The sequence below is a fragment of the Saimiri boliviensis genome, chromosome 3 (assembly GCF_048565385.1).
Source record: "Saimiri boliviensis isolate mSaiBol1 chromosome 3, mSaiBol1.pri, whole genome shotgun sequence".
In the NCBI taxonomy this organism is placed as follows: domain Eukaryota; kingdom Metazoa; phylum Chordata; class Mammalia; order Primates; family Cebidae; genus Saimiri; species Saimiri boliviensis.
The window spans coordinates 48,520,830-48,540,941 of NC_133451.1; the positions used below are offsets into that span (position 1 = coordinate 48,520,830).

Below are 20,112 nucleotides of genomic sequence, written 5' to 3' on the forward strand. Positions count from 1 at the left end.
ACACTAAATGTGAGCAAGAGAAGCAGAAAGCTTCAGAGGATACCAGGACAGCATAGCCTGGTCTGTGCAAGGCCCCTTCTATTTCAAAATGTGAGCCAGGACCCCATGTGAATCGATTAAGACCCCGGAAGAGATTGTTTGTTTACACATGGAGGGAGCCTAAATTGGAGATCTGCTCTTTTACCTGCCTGACATTCATTTGTCATTGATAACCATCCTGCTCTCATTCCTAATCCAAGTGGTTCAGTGTGGCTGACCTCAGCTTCTCTGGTCCAGGACTGAGCATGTGGTCTAGGCTTGGCCAATCAACATTTTCTATCCTCTTGGCCAAGATAATTGGTTCTGGAATGGACATGTGACCCATGTCAGCCAATCGGGCTCAACTCGAACTTTTGTCAGGAGACAGGTCTTTTCTTTCAGGTGGGAGCTGCTAGCTGTGAGGTCAATATAAGCTTGGAGCTTCCAAGGACAACTGCCTGGCCAGAAACTGCTTAAGAATAAAGACAAGCAAGAAATGAGAAGCAGGCCTGAGACCTATGGACCTATGGAGATTGTTGGACACTATAAAATCCAGCCATGCCTAAACCGACCAAATCCACTTTTAGATTTTCCCATTAAACAAGCCTATACATATTATTTTGATCCTTAAGACAGCTTGAATTGGGTTTCTGCTATTTTTTTTTCCCCAAGAAGTATCCTAATTTGAAAAGAAAGATTATTTTCCTATCCTCCCTAGAAATCCATTAATCAACACAGCAAAATGAAAACCATTCCAGCCAGCGTTGTTATTCCTCTGCTCCTTGGCTGAGCCAGGTCCTTCTCTCTTAGCTAAAGGAATCATGAATTAAGTCTTTAGCATCAAAGGATGATGCCTTGCCTGACACTATCTGGAACAATAACCCAAAGACTGAATGATTTCAGTTTGAGTGGGAGACAGTTATGAGAAGGGGGTCATTGCTGACTCTGCTTTTCTACAGAAATTTCATATTTTTAAGCAATTTGACATCTGCTGTAACATTATGACCAGCTTAATGCCAGATAAGCCACCAATGTGACATTACTTGACTTCCTCAAAGCATTTCTACTCACCAAGTGCCAGGCTTGTGACAGGCATATTCAGTAAATCCTGCAGCCAATGAGAAGGAAAAGTCAAAGTTTTGCAGAAATTAGGACAAGACAGTCCATAAATTTTCACTGACTTCACCTTTCTCACTCAAGTAAGTGTTTAATGAGACAGAGAAAAAGGTGTGATTGCAGATTTGAAATTATTCTCCATTAATAACCTTCCAGAGGGAATAAAGAAAGCCATTTATGCATCTAGTTCATAGCACAGGCGTGGAAATTCTATTTCCAGCCATTTCAGATGTCCAGTCTGTCTTCCAAAGGGCTGACCTTTCATCTCCGAAGGAAGGCAACTCACCCAGGGACTTTGTAGAGGATGCTTTATAAATCTAGTGTCTGTCTATACATGCGATTTCATTTTCACCTCTCTTTCTGTGGGAAAAGCTGGCTTCAGCTTTCCTTACACCTATTCTAATTGTGAGGACTAGAATGAGTGGGCGTGAAGAGCTGGCCCAGACACTGCCGTCTGGCAGGATTTGTCTGGGGCCTGTGCACACACACGTCTTGCTCTTCTTTAGCTGTGCTCTTTCAACTTCCAACCTTGGTTGTTGGCTGCTTCCTATTCTTGGACTCACCTCCTTCCACCTCCTCTACAATGCCACCTCAAATGCACCCTCTCATCCAAATCTCATCCATCCTTCACATTTCTGCTCCATTTCCAGTTCCTCCAAGAAGCTTCCTACAGCCGCTCCAGCACTTACTCATCTTCCACTTTCTTCTTAGATACTATTTCATGTTACTTTTATGGATTATAGTATATCATTCCCTTTTGCCTTTCTCGGCAGACTATAAATTCCTTGAAGGCAGGGTTCATGCCAAAGTATTTCAGTGACCTTCACATTGAACTCACATGCGCATGGTGATTTAAATACATCAACTTGACTGACCCTGCATCTTAAACACTTAGTATTGTTGAGGTATCTTTCCTGGGAAGAATTCTTTTTTTCTTTTTCTTTTTTTTTTTTTTAGCATTTGAAACAGCATCAGCTTTTCGACTTTTCAGCAACATGTTAATGAGGACAATTGAAAGTAAGTGTGTTTGCTGAGGAATTAGAATGAACTTTCTGTCCAAGATGGAAATAAAATCCTTTCTTGGAGATCCCTGCTGGGGCCTGTTACGTATACACAGTTGTCACATGGGCAGGGCATACAAAGTAATCAAAGGTTCTGTTGATTGTTATAAACTCAAGTGGAGCTGTGGCATTTGTCAACAGCCACCAGTGTTCAGCAAATGTGCTCCTCGTCATTGAATGCTGGCCCTGTTTTGAAGCATTATTCCTTTCCTGAATGGGGCTAGCATTATGTAATAGGACAGAAGGTAGAAAAAGCGAAGCATAAAAACATAAACAAATGCCACTTTTCCTTTCTTAAGCGCCTTGCAGAGCACCTTGCTTATGATTGGAGTTAAATTAAATTCTACTTTACAGATTCAATTCTGAGTGGCTTCTTTTTCAGGCCTTGGAACTTCTGGGTAAAATCAAGAGGTGGTTTACTGAATGCTTAAATTAAATTCAGTAAGTCATGCTCTTTCCCCTTCTTCCATGGGGACCAGGCTGAAAGTCTTGGTTGGGTGTTGCTTGTCTGTGGAACCAGTCCTAAATTTTCTGTGCTCTGACTTTTCATCGGCAGAGGTAACATCATGGTCAAATCACTGTTCTGTAGCTGTGATCCATGCAGCTTTAGGGGGAAATATATGAGAAGTCACTTTTAGCAACTGCAGCCCCTATCACAACACACACACACACACACACACACACACACACACACACACACACACGCACACATGCACACACGCACACACATGCTTTGGACTCTAGTCTTCTCAAACTGCTGTCTCTTCTTCTTAGCATTTCACACATTCCATTCCAAATACAAACCTCCTCCACCTGTGAGTCACAGAAAAGATAAAAAGGGGAGATAAAGGCTGAGAATAAAGGGGACTTTGCCCTGGATAACTAGACAGTAGAGCCTATTGAGAAGTGGGCAGCAGATTTAGAGTCGTGGGTCTCTGGAGCCAGACTGTCTGGGTTCAAATGATGCCTTTCCCACTTTCTAAATGTGTCATCTTGAGCAAACTGCCTAATTTTCCTGGGCCTGAATTCTATATCTCTAAACAGATGCCAAAAGTAATGGCCTTGTCTTGTGGGTGTGTTGTGACAATTAAAAGAGTCAATACATCTGGAGCTCTCAGAACAATGCCTGGCACATGGTACGTGCATAATTCATATTAGTTGTCATTGTTGGGAAAGACGTGTAAGTCCCTTACGGGTCCAGGAGGTGATCCATATGAGACAGCAAACAATAGAAAACCTTATCTGCCAGTTCTTGCATAGAACCTGCTCTTGCTCATTAACTTTATTCAGCAGCTATTTACTGAATTCTTAATATATGCCAGGCACATGATAGGTGCAGAGAATAAAGACATGGAAAAAAATCACACAGTCCCTGCCCTTGTGAGCTTACAGTCAAACCCATGTGTCCATTCACAGCCGCTCTTGGCACGAGATGCTGTGCCAGTAGACACTAGGTGTGTGGCTGGCCTACAGGAGGGCTCCAGGATTACTCACCGTCACAGACTCCTGGTGGACATCCCCGATTCACTTCCCACCTGGATTCCAGAATGAGCCATTCATCAAAATCCCAGATCAACTCACTTTCCTGGCTCTCTGAGATGCCTCCCCACCCCACCTCTCTGCCTCTCCTTTCCCATAGAGAATGCTGTGTCCCAACCACACCCTCCATACTCCTGTTTTCTCATTTCAGCTGGTCCTTTGGTTCTTGCCAAAGCATTTTCAGTGGATGTCGCTTGCCTGTCCTGCTCTCTACCTGCCTTTCTCCACCTACCATTCCTAAAGGACGCCTAAAATGCCCCTCACCCCTTTCTGGGCCAACGACCTAAATTCTACTTCCTTGAGACCTGAGTTGGCCACCGCAGCCCCTCTCACCCTCTCTATCCTCTCCTCTTCACAGTCACCTCAGCCTTCAGGCCCTTCCCTTTCATCCTTCCACTGGGGCCACTGGAAAAGTGAGCCAAGATTAAGTTGGTGTCTGGAGCACCCTGAGAGTTTGCCTCCTCACCAAAGCCAGCCCCTGTTTCTGTGTTCTCATCCCCACCGCTCCCTCCCCTACTCCAGCCCCGGCTCCCCAAATCATCCATTTCCACAATTCCAGCTTCTTCAGGCCCTTCCCACAGCCTCCTTTCTCACTGCATACAAAATGCACAGATTCATTCATTCACTCATTTACAAATACCCATCAAGTGCTAGCATGTGCTGTGTGTCAGCACTCTTCTGGGTTCTGGGGATAGAGCAGTGAACACAACAAAATCTCTACCCTCACAGAGCTTGCACTCTAGTGTGGCGAGTTGGACAATAAACAGCCCACCAAATAATGCAGGATGTCAAATAGTGAAGAATACGATCTTGAACCACGTGTCCAACTGATGCTGGGCCTGTATGTGAGCTGGAGAGAAAGGATGGAGGAAGAGAGAGGGGTGGGTCATGCCTCGAAAGGGCTCTTCTTATGGGCCAAACTATTTCTTTTTTTTTTTTTTTTTTTTTTTTTGAGACGGAGTTTCACTCTTGTTACCTAGGCTGGAGTGTAATGGCACGATCTCGGCCCACCGCAACCTCCGCCTCCTGGGTTCAGGCAATTCTCCTGCCTCAGCCTCCTGAGTAGCTGGGATTACAGGCACGCACCACCATGCCCAGCTATTTTTTTTGTATTTTTAGTAGAGACGGGGTTTCACCATGTTGACCAGGATGGTCTCGATCTGTTGACCTTGTGATCCACCCGCCTCGGCCTCCCAAAGTGCTGGGATTACAGGCGTGAGCCACCGGGCCCAGCTGGCCAAACTATTTCATAGTGGTTGGGGAAGAGTTGTTAAGGGTCGTATTCCTTCGCTGGTTTGCTGAGAAACTTCTGGAGCCTGCTGCTGGACAGGACCACAGTCTAGATATTGTTCTCTACAAGATTGTGAGGCCTGGCATGAGCTGAAACCGCAAGGAGCCTGCCGTCTTCTGCCCTAAAATCTCAGGAGGTCTGAGGCTGATAACACAGCGCACCAGCTGGTCCAAGAGAAACCATTCTGTCTCTTGCCCGGGGACAGAGAGCAGAGGAATGCCTTGGCTCTTGGCTGTACTGTGTATTTTGGCAAATGAATGTGAGAAAGGCTTCAGCATGGTCTTTCTGCCTATCTCCTCATCTAAGCCCAGGTAATGAGGAATTTGGGAGAAGATGTGACAAGGTTATGAATATACTACCTCCCAACAACTAAATAGAGGACAATCCAGGCTGGAAAAAGAGCTCTTTGTTTCACTTTCATAGTGAACATATCAAAGTATTAAATTTTTATAATTTACCAGGCTATTTTATATGACACATTTTTTTGGATATAACATGTTGTATGGCCCTGAATCTCTTGTACTTTACTTGTCATCGAGCTGAATGTATTTCCCAGTTAGCAGGGGGTACATATACTTTGCAAAAAACCTATTTTTTTTGTTGTTGTTTTTTGCTTTTAGAGTTAGTTAAAATCATCTCAGATGACACTAGAGCTTTCCTATCTTTCAACACTTTGGAGCAAATAGCTTTACATTCCAGCTGAATTAATAATAATGAACTACGGGCTTCACACAACATTCCCAGCAGAGATGTCCCAGCATACCAGCCTTCATACTCCTGATGCCTGGAATGTGCAGTTCCTCTGTGAGTTACAATCTGCTGTGCACAATTTCTATTTTGGGACTAAGTTGTTTCTTTATATAGAAACCAGTGCCCTTGTCAAATCAAGTGAGTGCATGAGTCATTTGTGCATTTCCTAAAAACCATCACATCAAATTTTCCTCATCTGTTATCCATTTTCTTTTTTAATTAGAAGGGAAAAGCATTAACAATGCATAGATCTTGGTGAAAATCCTGACTCTTCATAGACTACTGTTACAGTAAAAATGTTTCTTGGCCAGGCGCGGTAGCTCACTTTTATCCCAGAACTTTGGGAGGCCAAAGCAGGTGGATCAACTGAGGTCAGGAGTTCAAGACTAGCCTGGCTAACAGAGTGAAACCCCATCTCTACTAAAAAACACAAAAATTAGCTGGGCATGGTGGTATGCGCCTGTAGTCCCAGCTGCTTGGGAGGCTGAGGCAGGAGAATTGCTTGAACTCAGGAGGCAGAGGTTGCAGAGAGCCAAGATCATACCACTGCACTCCAGCCTGGATGACAGAGCAAGACTTTGTCTCAAAAAAAAAAAAAAAGTTTCTTGATGGTGACTGAATTTTGTGCTTGTTTAAGAAACGATCCGTCTCCATTTGCATTTTCATCAACCATGTAACTTACGTACCTTTGCTAACTTGGGGCTCAACTTTGATCATTCATACTGTGACCTGTGATATTTTAGACACTGTTGAATGGCTGGAGAAGGTGGCACTAATTAGAGTTTAGAAAGTATTTGATGGTTACTCTGATTTTTGAGAGTCAAACAAAGCAATGAGAGCAGCATGGCCCCAGAGAAGACATAATTTGGAACATTGAATTTGAAAAAATTACGAAAAAATGAAAAATTTTGATTTATTTTAGGTCTTCGTACATTATGCTAAGGAGCTGAGGCTTTGGGGAGAGGATACTGCCTTCTACTTGAAGACAAACAAGGACGCCTAAAATGTCCTTAGATAGCCTCTTCTGCACTCCAGGGGCAGTTAGAGGGCAAATATTAGGTGTGTCTAATCTGCTTAGGAATTTGAACCCAAAGGGGTCTGTTAAACAATTGGTCCATTTGTCTGAATCTTTCTGAACGTTTTCAGCTGGTGCATGTCTTCTCATCATAAAATCTTGTCAACTATCCCAAGAGTACTCACTCCTGTGAGGCCGAGGCCAATACTCATTTCTTTTGCGCTTTTATCTTTTGAACCAACGATGAGTTAGAAGGAGAAGAGGCAGAGGGACATTCTTGTAAGATTCTTCCTGCTGGAAAAGAGAATGATCGCGAAGAATATTGCCGCAGTCTATTTGCGATATTATTAGACCTTACATTTAACTGGGGGAACTTCCCCCAGTGGCTTCATTAATAATGTAGTGATGTTCGTTTCTAGTGTTATTCAATGTTCTGAAGGCTTTGTGGAGATGGGCACTGGGACTTTTCCTATTTCCAATTAACACAATGGAAATTTCCCAGTTGTTTCACGGACTGTTTAATATTTGAATTTATTCTGACCTGTTGTCATGAGACTGCTTATCTAATAGGTGTTCTATGTTCCCAGAAAAATGACTGGGGCTATTAATATTTAAATCATTGAAAGGAGAAGAAAATCTCAGACTTGAACCCAAAGGAAAGAGAATTAATTTAACCTTTTATTTTATCTTTCTTTTATATATTACGTTGAACTAGAGAAAGAGGGTGGAAGAAACTTTCCAGAATAAGGAGGATAAAATGTGACTGAGCAGCAGGGGAATATAATTCTAGAGCGCTAGTTCTTCTTTCCTCCTGGGTGTGGAAGGGGGGACATGTGGGCCGTTTTGCTACCATGGAAACCAACCAAGGTATGTGAGAGGGGGAAGGCAGGCCCCTTCAGGCCCATCCTTCCCTTCTCGGAACTTAAAGATCTTACTTTTCTCAGAGTTAAAGTGTCCTAGTCAAGAGGTGATCTTTCTAATGACAAGAGATGTGTGTGTGTGTATGTGTGTGTGTGTGTGTGTGTGTGTGTGTGTGTGTATTTTATTTAATTGAGTTCTGATTTGCCTTCTTTCCTATTCGCCTTTTAAATCTACTAATTCTGGCTGTCTGTAGTCTAGACTCACCCAGAAGGAAAGTTAACAGTTAAAAACAAAACAATCGTTGAGCACACATGGGGTATCAGCACAGCCTTCTGTTGTGGGGATGCACGGACTGCACGGTAGCTCACACATCGTGTAGTCACTAGATACAAACTCTCTGTGATGCTAAGTTATATCTGCCCTGCTCCTATTTCCATACTCAGATCTCTTAGAAAATCAGCGGCTCAAAATGGACTTCCTCTCCTCTTTAATTCAGAGGATGTTTCTGAGCCACAGTTCTCTTTAATTTTTAAAACTGCATATTAAAAACTGTCATCCTCAACACAGATACAGAAGTCACTCTTCCCAGGTTTGCTGTTTCTTTACAATCCTACGTCACAGGCATCCACCTTTTCCTTTCTTCCTTCCCAGTCCTTTCTGAAATGTGGTGGAAGGCAAAGGAATCATGAACCAGGTATTTGCAAAGCTGGTGAGCATGTCACAGTCTGTCTTTCTGGAAGGATGTTAGAAAAGAGATCAGCCTGGTAGAAACGTGCTGCTGTGGATGGTAGGAAGTTCCCATCACAGGAAGTATCCTAGACTAGTTTGAACAATCTCTTAGCAGGGGCATTGTGAGAGGGATTAAACAACTCAGAGGAGGAGTTAGATTAGATGCCCAGTAATATAATTTTTTTTAAATAAGCATTTCATTTTTTAGAGTAGTTTAAGGTTCACAGCAAAACTGAGCAAAAGGTGCAAAGATTTCTCATATGCTCCCAGCCCTCTCCTCCACCAGTCTCTCCATTATCAACATCCCACACCAGAACGGTACATTTGTTACAAGCCATGAATCTACACTGACGAGTCATGGTCACTCAAAGGCCACAGTCTACGTGAGGGCTCACTCTTGCTGTACCTTCTATGGGGCTGGACAAATATATGACAAGTATTCACTATTGTTGTATCATACAGAGTATTTTCACTGCCCTAAAAACCCCGTGTGCCCTGCCTGTTCACCCCTCTCTCCCAAGATCCCGCAGTAACCACTGATCCTTTTACCACAGTTCTACCTTTTCCAAAAGGTCATATAGTTGAAATTAGACGGTATGCAGTCTTTTCAGATTGGCTTTTCTCACTTAGTCATATGCACTTAAGGTTCCTCCCCATCTTTTCCTAGCTTGATAGATCATTTCTTTTTAGTGCTAAATAATGTTTCATTGTCTGGATGAACTAATATCCTCATGTTAGTTTCTAGAGATTGCAGGGTAGCACTGCTAGGGTATCCACAAAGACGAAATAAAAAGGATGTAACAGCCTGATATCTGTGATTTCTACTGAGAATGAATGGCTGAGTTTCAGAGTTCTCAATGAGGGTCATCGCTGATGCTCAGGAGTCAACCTCAGGGTGGCTTGTGTGGAGCCCATGACTGTGCAAACAGGATGTGGGAGGGCTTGTGCCGTCCAAGTGACAGACACGCAGCACAAAGCAGCTGAATCTAAACAGGTGCTATATTGACTCCTATAACTGGAGGTAAGTCTGCATTTTCAGGCATGGTTGAATGTAGGGTGGGAAAAGGTCCTATCAGGGTCCTGGCTGTCTCTGCCTCTCAATCGTCTTTTCTTCTGGGTTGGCTTCATTCTCAGCCGACTCTCCACAAGGTAGCCAAGATGGAGCTCCAGGCTCACTTTCTACCAGCTGGTTGACACCAGTGCAAGTGAAGAACCTCTTTCCTGGCAAAACTCACAGGGAGGGATTTAAGTGGCCCAGCCGTTTAGGAGTCCCTGTGGTGGACGCCCCTCCTTCCACAGAATTGGGGATTGGGATTATCATACCACAGCCCCCTAGAAAACATGAAAGTGGGGCAGGAGAGGTTTCTAAAGGAAAATTGGGGGTGCTCTTATTAAAAGAATGGAAAAGGACTCTGAGGAAGTGAAGTCAACAGACATTCTTTGTAGCCGGACTGTGGGAAAACTCCGAAAGAGTGGAAATGGGCGTTGATATGGTTTAGATGTGCTGCTCAAATCTCATTTAAACTGTATTCTCCCCTTTGACACTGGGAACACAGTTCAACATGAGATTTGAGGGCTCGTGAGGGCAGATCCATCATGAATGGTTTGGGTCATTGCCTTGGTGATAAGTGATCTCTTGCTCTGAGTTCACAGGAGATGTGTTTGTTTAAAACTGTCTGGCACTCCCCTCCCACTCTGTCTCTCTCTGTGGTTCCTGTTTTTGCCATGTGACATGCCTGCTCCGCACTCACTTTCTGCCATGATTGTAAGTTTCCTGAGGACTCCCTGGAAGCCAGGAGATGCCAACACTGTGTTTCCTGTAAAGCCTGTGGAACTATGAACCAATCAAATTTTTCTTTCTTTATAAATTACCCAGTCTCGGGTATTTCTTTAGAGTAATGCAGGAACAGCCTAACACAGGTGTGAATACATATACAACGTAAAAGCAATGAAAACGGTGGTCTTGAACATGGTCTCAAAGCAATCAGTTCAAAGAGAACCTCATTATACCCTTTTATAATTGAAAGTTAAATGTCTGCTGGGACATGATCTCTCCTTTTCTGGGCCTTTGTGTTGTTTGGGCTGCTGGAGAAGAGGGGGAGGAAATGGTGAGTTCACACTGAGTTCCTTTCCATCTGTTTCTAGTGTGTCTTCATGTACTGCCAGGACTAGAAAGCTAAACAAGACATTTCCTAGACTCCCTTGAAGCTAGGATAATAGATACGAAGGAATTTCATTAATTGGATGTCCTCAGAGATTTGAAAGGTAGACCCAAGGAGGAAAGATTCTCTCTGCTGCCTGATTGCTTTCTGCTGCCAGGCACAATCGTGATATTGGACTTCTCTGCAACAACTTTCCAATGTCTGGTCTCTAGCTTTGTGAGTTTTGAGAGAGGACAACAGAGGCAGCCACTGGATTCCCCTGATTATGGAAGAGGCACCAGCTTCTTGCATGGGCCAGTTCTGCAGGTCCAGCCCAGAGCCCATTATTCTAGCCCTTCCAATGACATTGAAAGCAGATAATTTCCTGTATTAAATTGTCTTCTGCTTAAAATCGCTAAACAGTGTCTGTTTACTGGATCCAAACAGGCAGAGTTGATAAAAGTCTCGAGAAAAAGTAAAATTTGGTTCTTGCCCAAGGTCTGGATGTTCAAAGGGAGCTGATGTGGGAGCAACTCCTGGTGATGTGGGGAGAGGAACAGCTCACTTGGCTTCCATGTTCCCATGGAAGAAGGGAGCATGTTCCCATGGAGGAAGGGGGCATCATGGCAACTTCCTGAGCTTTTCTCATCAATATGAATGCTCCTCCTTAGAAATCACCAGGGCTCTTCTCTCTGTTCACCCATCAGGAACTATCCTCCTTCTTTAAATTCATTTTCTCAATGTAAGGCTTTTGCTGTATTCACTTATGCTTTCATTTACAATCCACAACTATTTACTGAGCATCTACTGGCTAGTGGCAAGTGCTATTCTCTTTGTGAACTAACTCATCTCACTGCCCCCGACCTCTTGCTCAATACTCCCATGTACATACACCCACATATATGCACACTGTACACAACACACAAACTTCTCAACTAATTCGCCACTCCCTCCTTGACTGCCACAGCCCAGGTTTTTAGTCCTAGTTTGTGCTCCTGTAATTCCTAAATTTACCCTATCAAAGCATTTTCTCACACTGTATTGAAATTGCTCATTCATTTCTGTCTCCCATGCTAAATACAGCTGCAGAGATGGCAAAGGTTGTCTCTCTTGTTTGCCACCGTAGATTCAAGACCTATCATAATGCCTGGTATACACATAGCCCAGACATCCAATAAATATTTATTGAATTTATATTCTGGTATTCTATTCTAAGGACTTCCAGGGACTGAATGGTCTGGGCTAAAGCGCTTAAGATCAAAGGAAGTGATAGAAACTCCAGATGTTGAGGTAAAATTGAGCCTTGGCAAAATACTTCTTTCTTTCCTTCCCAAAGCCCTCATGTTTCAATTCCCCATCCTCATCTCTTTTAGCTTGACAAAAAATAAGATAAAATAAAAAAGAGAGAGAGAGAGGGAGAGGGAAAGGGAAAGAGAGAAGTTTAAACTGCGTAGTAGTATTGCATCATAGGATATCATCTTATTGTGAACCCTCTGGCTGTTTTTTTCTTCTTCTTCGTCTTCTTTTTTTTTTGAGACAGGTTATTGATCTTTTTCAGATTTTGGTTCTGTTCCTTACAGGATATGTAACTTTGGAGGAATTTTTTAACTTGAGACTTTGCTCTCTCACATGCAAAATGGAAGTGTAGTGAATTAAAGATGGCCACACAGTCTTTGACACCATTTCCATTTAAAGATGGAATTGATGTTCCTGCCCCTTGATCTTTAATCTGGGTGGGCTCTGTGACCACTTGATCAATAGAACAGAGTAGAAGTAATGCTGTGTCAATTTCTAAGCATAGATCTTAAGAGATTGGCAGCTTCTGTTTTGTTTCTTAGACTGCTCCGTGGAAGGGAAGCCTGTTGTCATGCTGTGAGAGAGCCTGAGTTAGTCCCAGCTGTTCCACCCATTCCAGCTGACACACAGACATGTGAGGAAAGATACCATCTTGGATGTTCAGCCTACTTGAGCCTTCAGATGATACCAGCCCCAGCTGCTGTCTGACTGCAACAACCTGAGAGACCCTAGGTAAGTAACCCCTAGCTAAGCTTAGTCAACACACAGAACTGCAAGCCACTAAAGATTGGGGTGGTTTACTAAGCAGCAATAGATAACAGCAACTAGAAGTAATGGGAATACCTACCTCACAGGACTGTTATGAAGGTCAAACGAGATTTTTAAATGCAAAACCTCTTGTGTACAACGTAGAATGAAATAAGCACTCATTATGTATCATCACTTCTGCTGCCTTGTCTCCGTCCTCTTTTCAACTTAATGAATGAATGTCCCAGAAGGAGAAGTAGGTAGAGTGGAGACAGGCTATATGCTAGATATTTGGAATTTGACTAGGTCTCTTTTCTCCATCTTTCTCTTGCTTCTTTCTTTTCTGTGTTCTTTAAAGCATAGCCAGATCATTTAGATCTAAAATAAGAATACCAAAGCAAGCCTTTGTGTTGCAGACAGAAAAATCACAGGTTTTGTATGGGCTTATGGTAATGAAAATCAAGCCCAAGAAGCTAAAATTATTCAAAGCAAAATTCCCCTTGACAGCTTTTGTCATGTCTGTGTGTGTGTTTGTGTGTGTGTGTGTGTGTATGTGTGTGTGTAGAAAGCCGTTAAACAAATACTTTAGCCTTCATAATTATTTTACCATGTAAGCATGAGAGAATTGCAGGCTTTTTGGAGGGGAACGATTTTAAAAGCACATGGTTACCTGTAATTATAGACTTGCAAAGTTTGATTTTATAGAAGTGACATTCAAGTCTGATTTAAACCATGCAGAAAGACATGGCGTATATTGGAAATGCTCTTTTTCTTTCTGACTCAAATGGCTGTTTATTTTGTTCTAGTGATCGCCCTAGAAGTAAGCCTGTATTATGTTTATTGTAAGATTGCGTTTCTTTCTAATCATGTGGCCCATCCTAGAAGACTTGCTACCTTGAGACTACCTTTCTGTTTCTCCTTGCATTCCTGCAAACACCTAAACCTCTGGAGACAAGAGGTTCATCTCAGAGTCTAAACTGGCTGAGGATCATAAATTCTGTCAAATGCCCGGTCAATTAAGTTTAGGTTGGAAGAGGGGGTCAAATGAGATGCCTGACGTGTGGATAAGGACATCAGTTTATTTTATTGCGCATTTTAGCCTTTAATGTGGGTGGGTACACAAAGCCACAGTTTGTTGTCATACCCCAGCATTAAAGCCTCTAGGACTAGGTTGAAAGGGGAGAAGGACTTGGATGGGGGATGGGGGCGGTTAACTCGCGTCTCTGGTGACATCTTGCCATCAGTTGCAGCTACAGAATGTTGCTTGCAGGAGGAATTTGGCCTGCCATTGAAGTGTTTCTCAGATGAGACTGTAAGGGACTGGAGCTTGGGATTTTAGGAGTGCAGGGCTCACATCTTCGTTGGCATCAAGCCACTTTCTAAACTCTTGAGGCGTCTTATGACCACGGCCGAAGTGTGGGGCCCCTTCAGTCGTCGCAGCTGGGGTGACTGTTTTCTTTCCATTTCACAGCTCTTGGAGGAGGTGTGAGTGAGTGAGACGCTGGAAAGCTTGTTCTATAATTACTTCTTGATCCGCTTCTGGGCATGCTGTGCCTGCGCCGGACCGTGTGTGTTCGCGTTAGCTTGCGCCGTCGACAAGAGCCAGAGAACGTGAGTCTAGGACAAAACGTGGATGATATTTTTGCTTCATATGTCACATTTTTAGGGAGTCTAAAGATCTTAGGCTGGGGTCTTTGTAGAAGATTGCAACTGTAGCCGAATCTATGAGCCGGGATGTGCCCAATCGCTCCAAATTACAGCGTGGGGCACTAAGCCCGGCAGCAAAGGCCGCTCCCGGCCCACCCCGAGCAGGCGCCCCACGTGGGGGCTGCATGGAGTGCGCGCTTGGGCAGCGGCGCGGGCGGAGGCTGGGCTCTCTTCCTGGCCCCACAGCCACAGCATCTGCCCCGTGCTGGCGCGGCGGGACCTACGGGGCGCCGGCCATGGGCCACACCGCCCCGGCCCACCCGCGGCTCCCCTCGCCCGCCGCCCCTTCTCCCTGCGCCTCCAGGGGCTACGCAGTGGCTCCTGGCGCCCCCGGGGGCGTCGCGCGCGCGGAGCGGCGCCGGGGGCGGGGCCTCGTGCAGGGCGCCCTGGGATTGGCAGCGGGAAGAGGGGGCGGGGCCGGCCGGGGAGAAAACAGCTCGCCCGCCGCCCGGGTGCACTCTCGGTCCGGAGCCTGAGCCGCGCGGAGCGCCTGCGTCCGGCCCCGCCCCGCCCGTACCTGCGCTTATTTATTGTTGGTACTACTATTATCATTTTCTTTTTTACCGGGGAAGCCTCTCAGTCGGGTCCTCCCTGCAGCTCCCGCGCAGCGCTAGCCGCTTTCAGCCTCGCAGTCCCTTCCCGCGCGGTGCCCCGCGGCCAAGGCGATGCGCCTCATTCAGAACATGTGCACCATCGCCGAGTACCCCGCGCCGGGCAGCGCCGCCGCCGCCGACTGCTGCCTGGGCGCCGCTGGCCGCCGCCTCGTCAAGATCGCCGTGGTGGGCGCCAGCGGCGTGGGCAAGACCGGTGAGTCCTCGCGCTTAGCCCCGGGGCGGGTCGAGGGCGACCCCCGACCGGAGTTGCGGCTGAGCGAGGCGTGGGGAGCGGTGGGAGCTGCAGCCCGACCGCTCGCCGCCTCCCGCCGGGAGTCGCGGCCCCTCGGGAGGGGGCTTAGCCGTGGTCGACCCTCCCGCCTGCTTCCACGGAGGAGGGAAACCGGGATCCAGAATGGTCAGGAGGCTTTCCCGGCAGCACCGGCACCGCCGTGATCAGGACTTTGGGGTGTTTCAGCCTCTGGTAGTGCCTGGCACAGAAAGAGGAGTTAGTGAACCTGGCCCCTCTGGGAGGTCTGGAGGGTTAGGAAGACTTGAATCTACCGGAAGGTTTAGGTGTGGCTCAGCCAGGCTCAGAGGAGGGGGTGGGCCCAGTGACCCTTCCAGCTGCACGGAGACATAATTCACGATGCCTTCTAGCCCCCTCCTTTTTGTCTGGAAGAGGGGTCAAGGAGCTACAGGGTAGGAATTTCACTTGGTGGCCATCTATGGCTTTCTTTGGGAGAGCTGTTTTCCAGGTTGGGGGTGGGGTAGAGAACAATCTAACTTCCAAGTTTAACACTTTTCCTTTCTTTTCCTGACCTGCAGCACTGGTGGTCCGGTTCCTCACCAAACGATTCATCGGTGACTATGAGCGAAATGCAGGTGAGGCGATGCATTTGAGAAAAATTCTGTCCCATTGCAGGAAGCCTGCGGTTCCCATTTTCCAGGCAGGTTCTTTCAGTGACAGTCCCGAGCCCGAGGGTCCTGCCACTTACAACTTTCCCCAATCCTCCAGCCCCCACCCCCCATAACTGCCATCTGGCCTCATTCCATTCCAAGCCCATTCATCATTTTATCAAGTGCCTGAAAGTATTCCCCTTGGTATGTTTTAACTATAGGGACCCCAGTTGGAAGCACCCTTTGTAGTCAAGAACCTCTCCCTTCAAAACACTCCTGCAAAAGTCATAAAAAAAAGATGGCCCGCTCCTCCCCCCACCCCTTTCCTTCTCTGCTGGCTGCCTTTCAGAGATGACCTTTTAAAGCAAAGGCCAAAGGAAAGCAGTTGTAAACCTAAAGTTCTCCTTTCTTAACAAAGGCAAATAACTGGATGGTAGAATTTTAGGAGGAGAATTCCTGAATAAATGAGAGGACACAGTTTTCAATCCCCGTGATTAAGAATAGCCACTGGGGAGGCTTAAAAGCTTTCTCCCTATGCTCTGTTAGCAAATTGCTTAAATCTGAAGACCATATGAGTATCTATGGGGGATTCTGTGAAACGAGTTGTGTAAGCCATCCCACGATAAGACATGGCAGCCTTCTGCTTCGATGTAGAGCTGATTATCATTATGTCACATTTTCATTCCGACTGATAACCTTAGCTGAGTGTTTACTAACAGTATTTGTCTAGCAAGTCATTATATCAAACGATCAAAATACAAAGTTATAGTCAAAGAATGATCAAGTCCTCAAGAAAACAGAAACCTCACATAGGCTGAGTGAGAAAATTTGCATCAAGAGAGTACTCTAAAAACGGAAACTTTGTTTAAAATTGATAAATAAGTTTTCAAACACTTTGCAAACTTTGCCCTGGTTTTAGTAAATCTAAGATATGGTTGAACTTGCTGTTGTTTAAAAAAAAAATCTTAAGCCCACTAAATAGAAATAAACTATAGCTTTCAAGTGTGCATTTCTGTGTTGTGCATTTTTTTGAAACTTAAAAAACTCACAATGTTTTAAAAGTTTTACAAGATGGAAGCACATAGTTTTTTGTCTTTGCCTTCATAGGTAATCTCTATACCAGACAAGTTCAAATAGAAGGCGAAACCCTGGCTATTCAGGTTCAAGACACTCCAGGTATTCAGGTGAGAAGCTCTGAGACTCTGGGTGAAAGGGGAGCCTTCCTGGCTGCAGAATCATTCACTTTTTCTCAAAGTCCCTCACCCTGCAGGAGCAGAGAAATTTGGGGTGTCACATCTAGACTTTTACATGTTGTTTGACAACTCAATTGTATCTGGCTGTTGGTCAATCTTAGCGTGGTTTAGTTTGGGAGATTTGGCTAAGGGGCAGAAATCTTCCTTTAGAAGGATTCAACACAGCCAGAAAGCCCAAACCAGATGCAGTTAGAATTGGCGTTTTCCTTGCTATGGTTAAAAAGTTCAATTTTAATAGATGTGTCTTTGGCATGAAAAACCAAGCTCCTGGGTATAGTCTGCAAATACTTGGAATCTCTTTTATACCGTGGAAAGTTGCTCTATAGACAAAAGCTCCATGCTAGGGTTTTTTTCCCCTGCCTCCTGAACTGGGCAGTTATCCAGGTTTAAATGCTTCCAGCTCCTATCTTTACTTCCCCAGACTTACTGTCTAGCCAGTTAATTTCCCATTTTGTGAAACTACAAAGTCTCTCTGCATGGAGTTCTCTGCAGGTCAATTTTCCACTTGAGTGTGGTGAGCTGCACTGTTATTTATTCCAACTCTGTGCAGCTGGATCAACATATTGTCAAGAAAGCCAAAGTGTGTGGGATAGAACTTGTTTATGGCCCGCAACCTGGCATTACCATGAAGGGCTCTTTTGAATTTGATATCCCCCTAAGCCCAGGCTCTTTGCACCAGCATTCACCTTGCCATCACCCCTCTCTTTCAGGTCCATGAGAACAGCCTGAGCTGCAGCGAACAGCTGAATAGGTGCATTCGTTGGGCAGATGCTGTGGTGCTCGTTTTCTCCATCACTGACTACAAGAGCTATGAACTCATCAGCCAGCTCCACCAGCACGTGCAGCAGCTGCACCTGGGCACCCGGCTACCTGTGGTGGTCGTGGCCAACAAAGCTGACCTGTTGCACATCAAACAGGTTGACCCTCAGCTTGGACTGCAGCTGGCCGGCATGCTAGGCTGCGCCTTCTATGAAGTGTCTGTCAGTGAAAATTATAATGATGTCTACAGCGCCTTCCATGTCCTCTGCAAAGAGGTCAGTCACAAACAGCAGCCTAGCAGCACACCGGAGAAGCGAAGAACCTCCCTCATTCCCAGGCCCAAGTCACCCAACATGCAGGACCTGAAGAGGAGGTTTAAGCAAGCTCTCTCTGCCAAAGTGAGGACTGTCACCTCCGTCTGAAGCAGGAGGAGCACTCAGCGGGGTTTAGTCTTCCCAGGAAGAGGGCCTGAGGTTCTCCCAGTGCAGGAACGTTGAATATTGGCCGTGATTCCTGGTTCCAGAAAGGGCTGGAGCAGAAGGACCAAGAGGGCCTATAGAACTGCTACAGAAAATGAAGTGTTGTTCTGAGCAGGGGGGCGGGATTGATGAGGCTTGAGGGAGCCCACCGAGCCACTCTCTGAATATGTGAAATGTACTCTGTGTCTTTTCCTTTGGAGTGGCGAGGGGGCACAATTGCCCTGGTTTTGCTTTCAGCTACCTTGTAAATGGTGGTCCGTTGCAGTTTCACCAAATGTATTGATGTGATTTATGGTGGGAATGAAAGAAACAGATGAAGCGTTGACAGGCTTTCTTTTTCCCCTTTTCCCCTTTTTTCTCTTTTCTTTCTTTTCCTTTTTTCCCCCCAAGAGGAAGAATTGCCTTTCTCTTACCAGTACCATTTGTAGCTCTGGAACACTATTCTTACAGAATGCCTTTCTAACCTGAAGGATACCCAGATTTCTTTCTTTACGAACAAGATGGAAAATCTGCCCCTCAAAAAAGGGTCAAGTTTATGGGCCAGAATAGTCTGTGTCCCAGACATCAGTCAGCTCGCATGGGTTGCAGGGAAGAGATGGTTCCCTCTCACAGGATGAGCATGCTCAGTTGGGTGTGTGTCGAGTGGCTGTGAACTTCACACTCTTCAGGCTTTGTATAGCTTTTTTTGTTTTTAACTGTTCCATCAGGAAAAAAAAATGTGTCCGTTGACTTTGGTGTGACTTGTGTAAATGGTTCATGGCAATGACGTTGGGTTGCTTCCTGGGCCTGGCTGAGTCGTGCCGAAGGGTGGCTGAAATACGAAAACACTCTCTTACAGCACGTGAACACATGCGGGGGCTACCTGCCAGATCCCCTCCACAGATGCACTTTAAAAAGCCACTCATGCTTTGGCTTAAACTGTAATTAATTTATTTTACGTACAATAAATCTCATTTTCAAAAGAGCAGACACCTGATCTTGATCTCCATTGAAATGTTAACCGTCTGCCCTTTAGACAAAGTATGACCTGGTATCCTGTGATTACTGGGCACGTTGAATCTGGCATTGTGCCTTCCAGGGGTTATCTCTCAAGGCTCACAACAATCCAAGGAGGTGCATTCTAGTATTCTCCCCATTATACAGATGAGGAAACAGGCTTGTAGAGTAAGATCAGTAACTTATCAAAGGCCACAGCCTGTGAGCCTTGTAAATTGTAACTTGCTGCTTCATAGTCCAGGGTAGCTTATTTCCTCCTTACTAACTTCATGGTCTCCCAGGTATAACTAAGACAGATGTCTGGCTCCACATATTCAGCACGGCCTTGAGGGTATTCATGCTTGGACACTAAGATGACTAAGACACATGTTGTGTTTGGCAGACCTCTTTGGGTATGCTGCTTTCAGGAGATGCACTTTATTCTCGCCGTAGAAGTTTGCAGTCACGGATCTGGGCTGTGAAATCAGGAGCCAGTCCTGTGGCGCTTTGCTGCTCCTGTCTCACTAATGCTGCCGCCTCTCTCGTCAGCGCCACCTGGGCCTGGAAGATCTTTCCTGCAATCTAAGTGAGCCACCCTCTACAGGGGCAAATGATCACAGCTGACATTTCTTTGAATAGTGCTTTCACTTACCTGAGCTCATGTAAGGCCCAGGAGAATCCAGGAGAATACCATGGGGTATTGACACCATTTTACAGATGAGGGAGACAGGCTCTAAGTTTTGAGTGATGTCTTCCAGTTCACACAAAGGATCTAAATCAGTGCCACCTGCCTATATTTACTGTTCTGTAGTCCTTTATATAGTCCTTTAGAGCATTTCATAGGTAAGACACTGCTACACGCGTGGGGTGATGGGGCTACCG

The 20,112-nt window shown here is 45.4% G+C and overlaps 1 protein-coding gene across 1 annotated transcript; it reads left to right on the top strand.

Moving 5' to 3' along the window:
• Positions 1 to 14,715: 14,715 nt before the first annotated feature.
• RASL11B (RAS like family 11 member B) lies at positions 14,716 to 19,219 on the top strand. Its single transcript, XM_003933629.4, has 4 exons — positions 14,716 to 15,078; positions 15,693 to 15,749; positions 16,872 to 16,948; positions 17,728 to 19,219. The coding sequence occupies exons 1-4, from the start codon at positions 14,937 to 14,939 to the stop codon at positions 18,196 to 18,198; spliced, it is 747 nt and encodes a 248-aa protein (XP_003933678.1). The 5' UTR covers positions 14,716 to 14,936; the 3' UTR covers positions 18,199 to 19,219.
• The last annotated feature ends 893 nt before the right edge of the window (positions 19,220 to 20,112 follow it).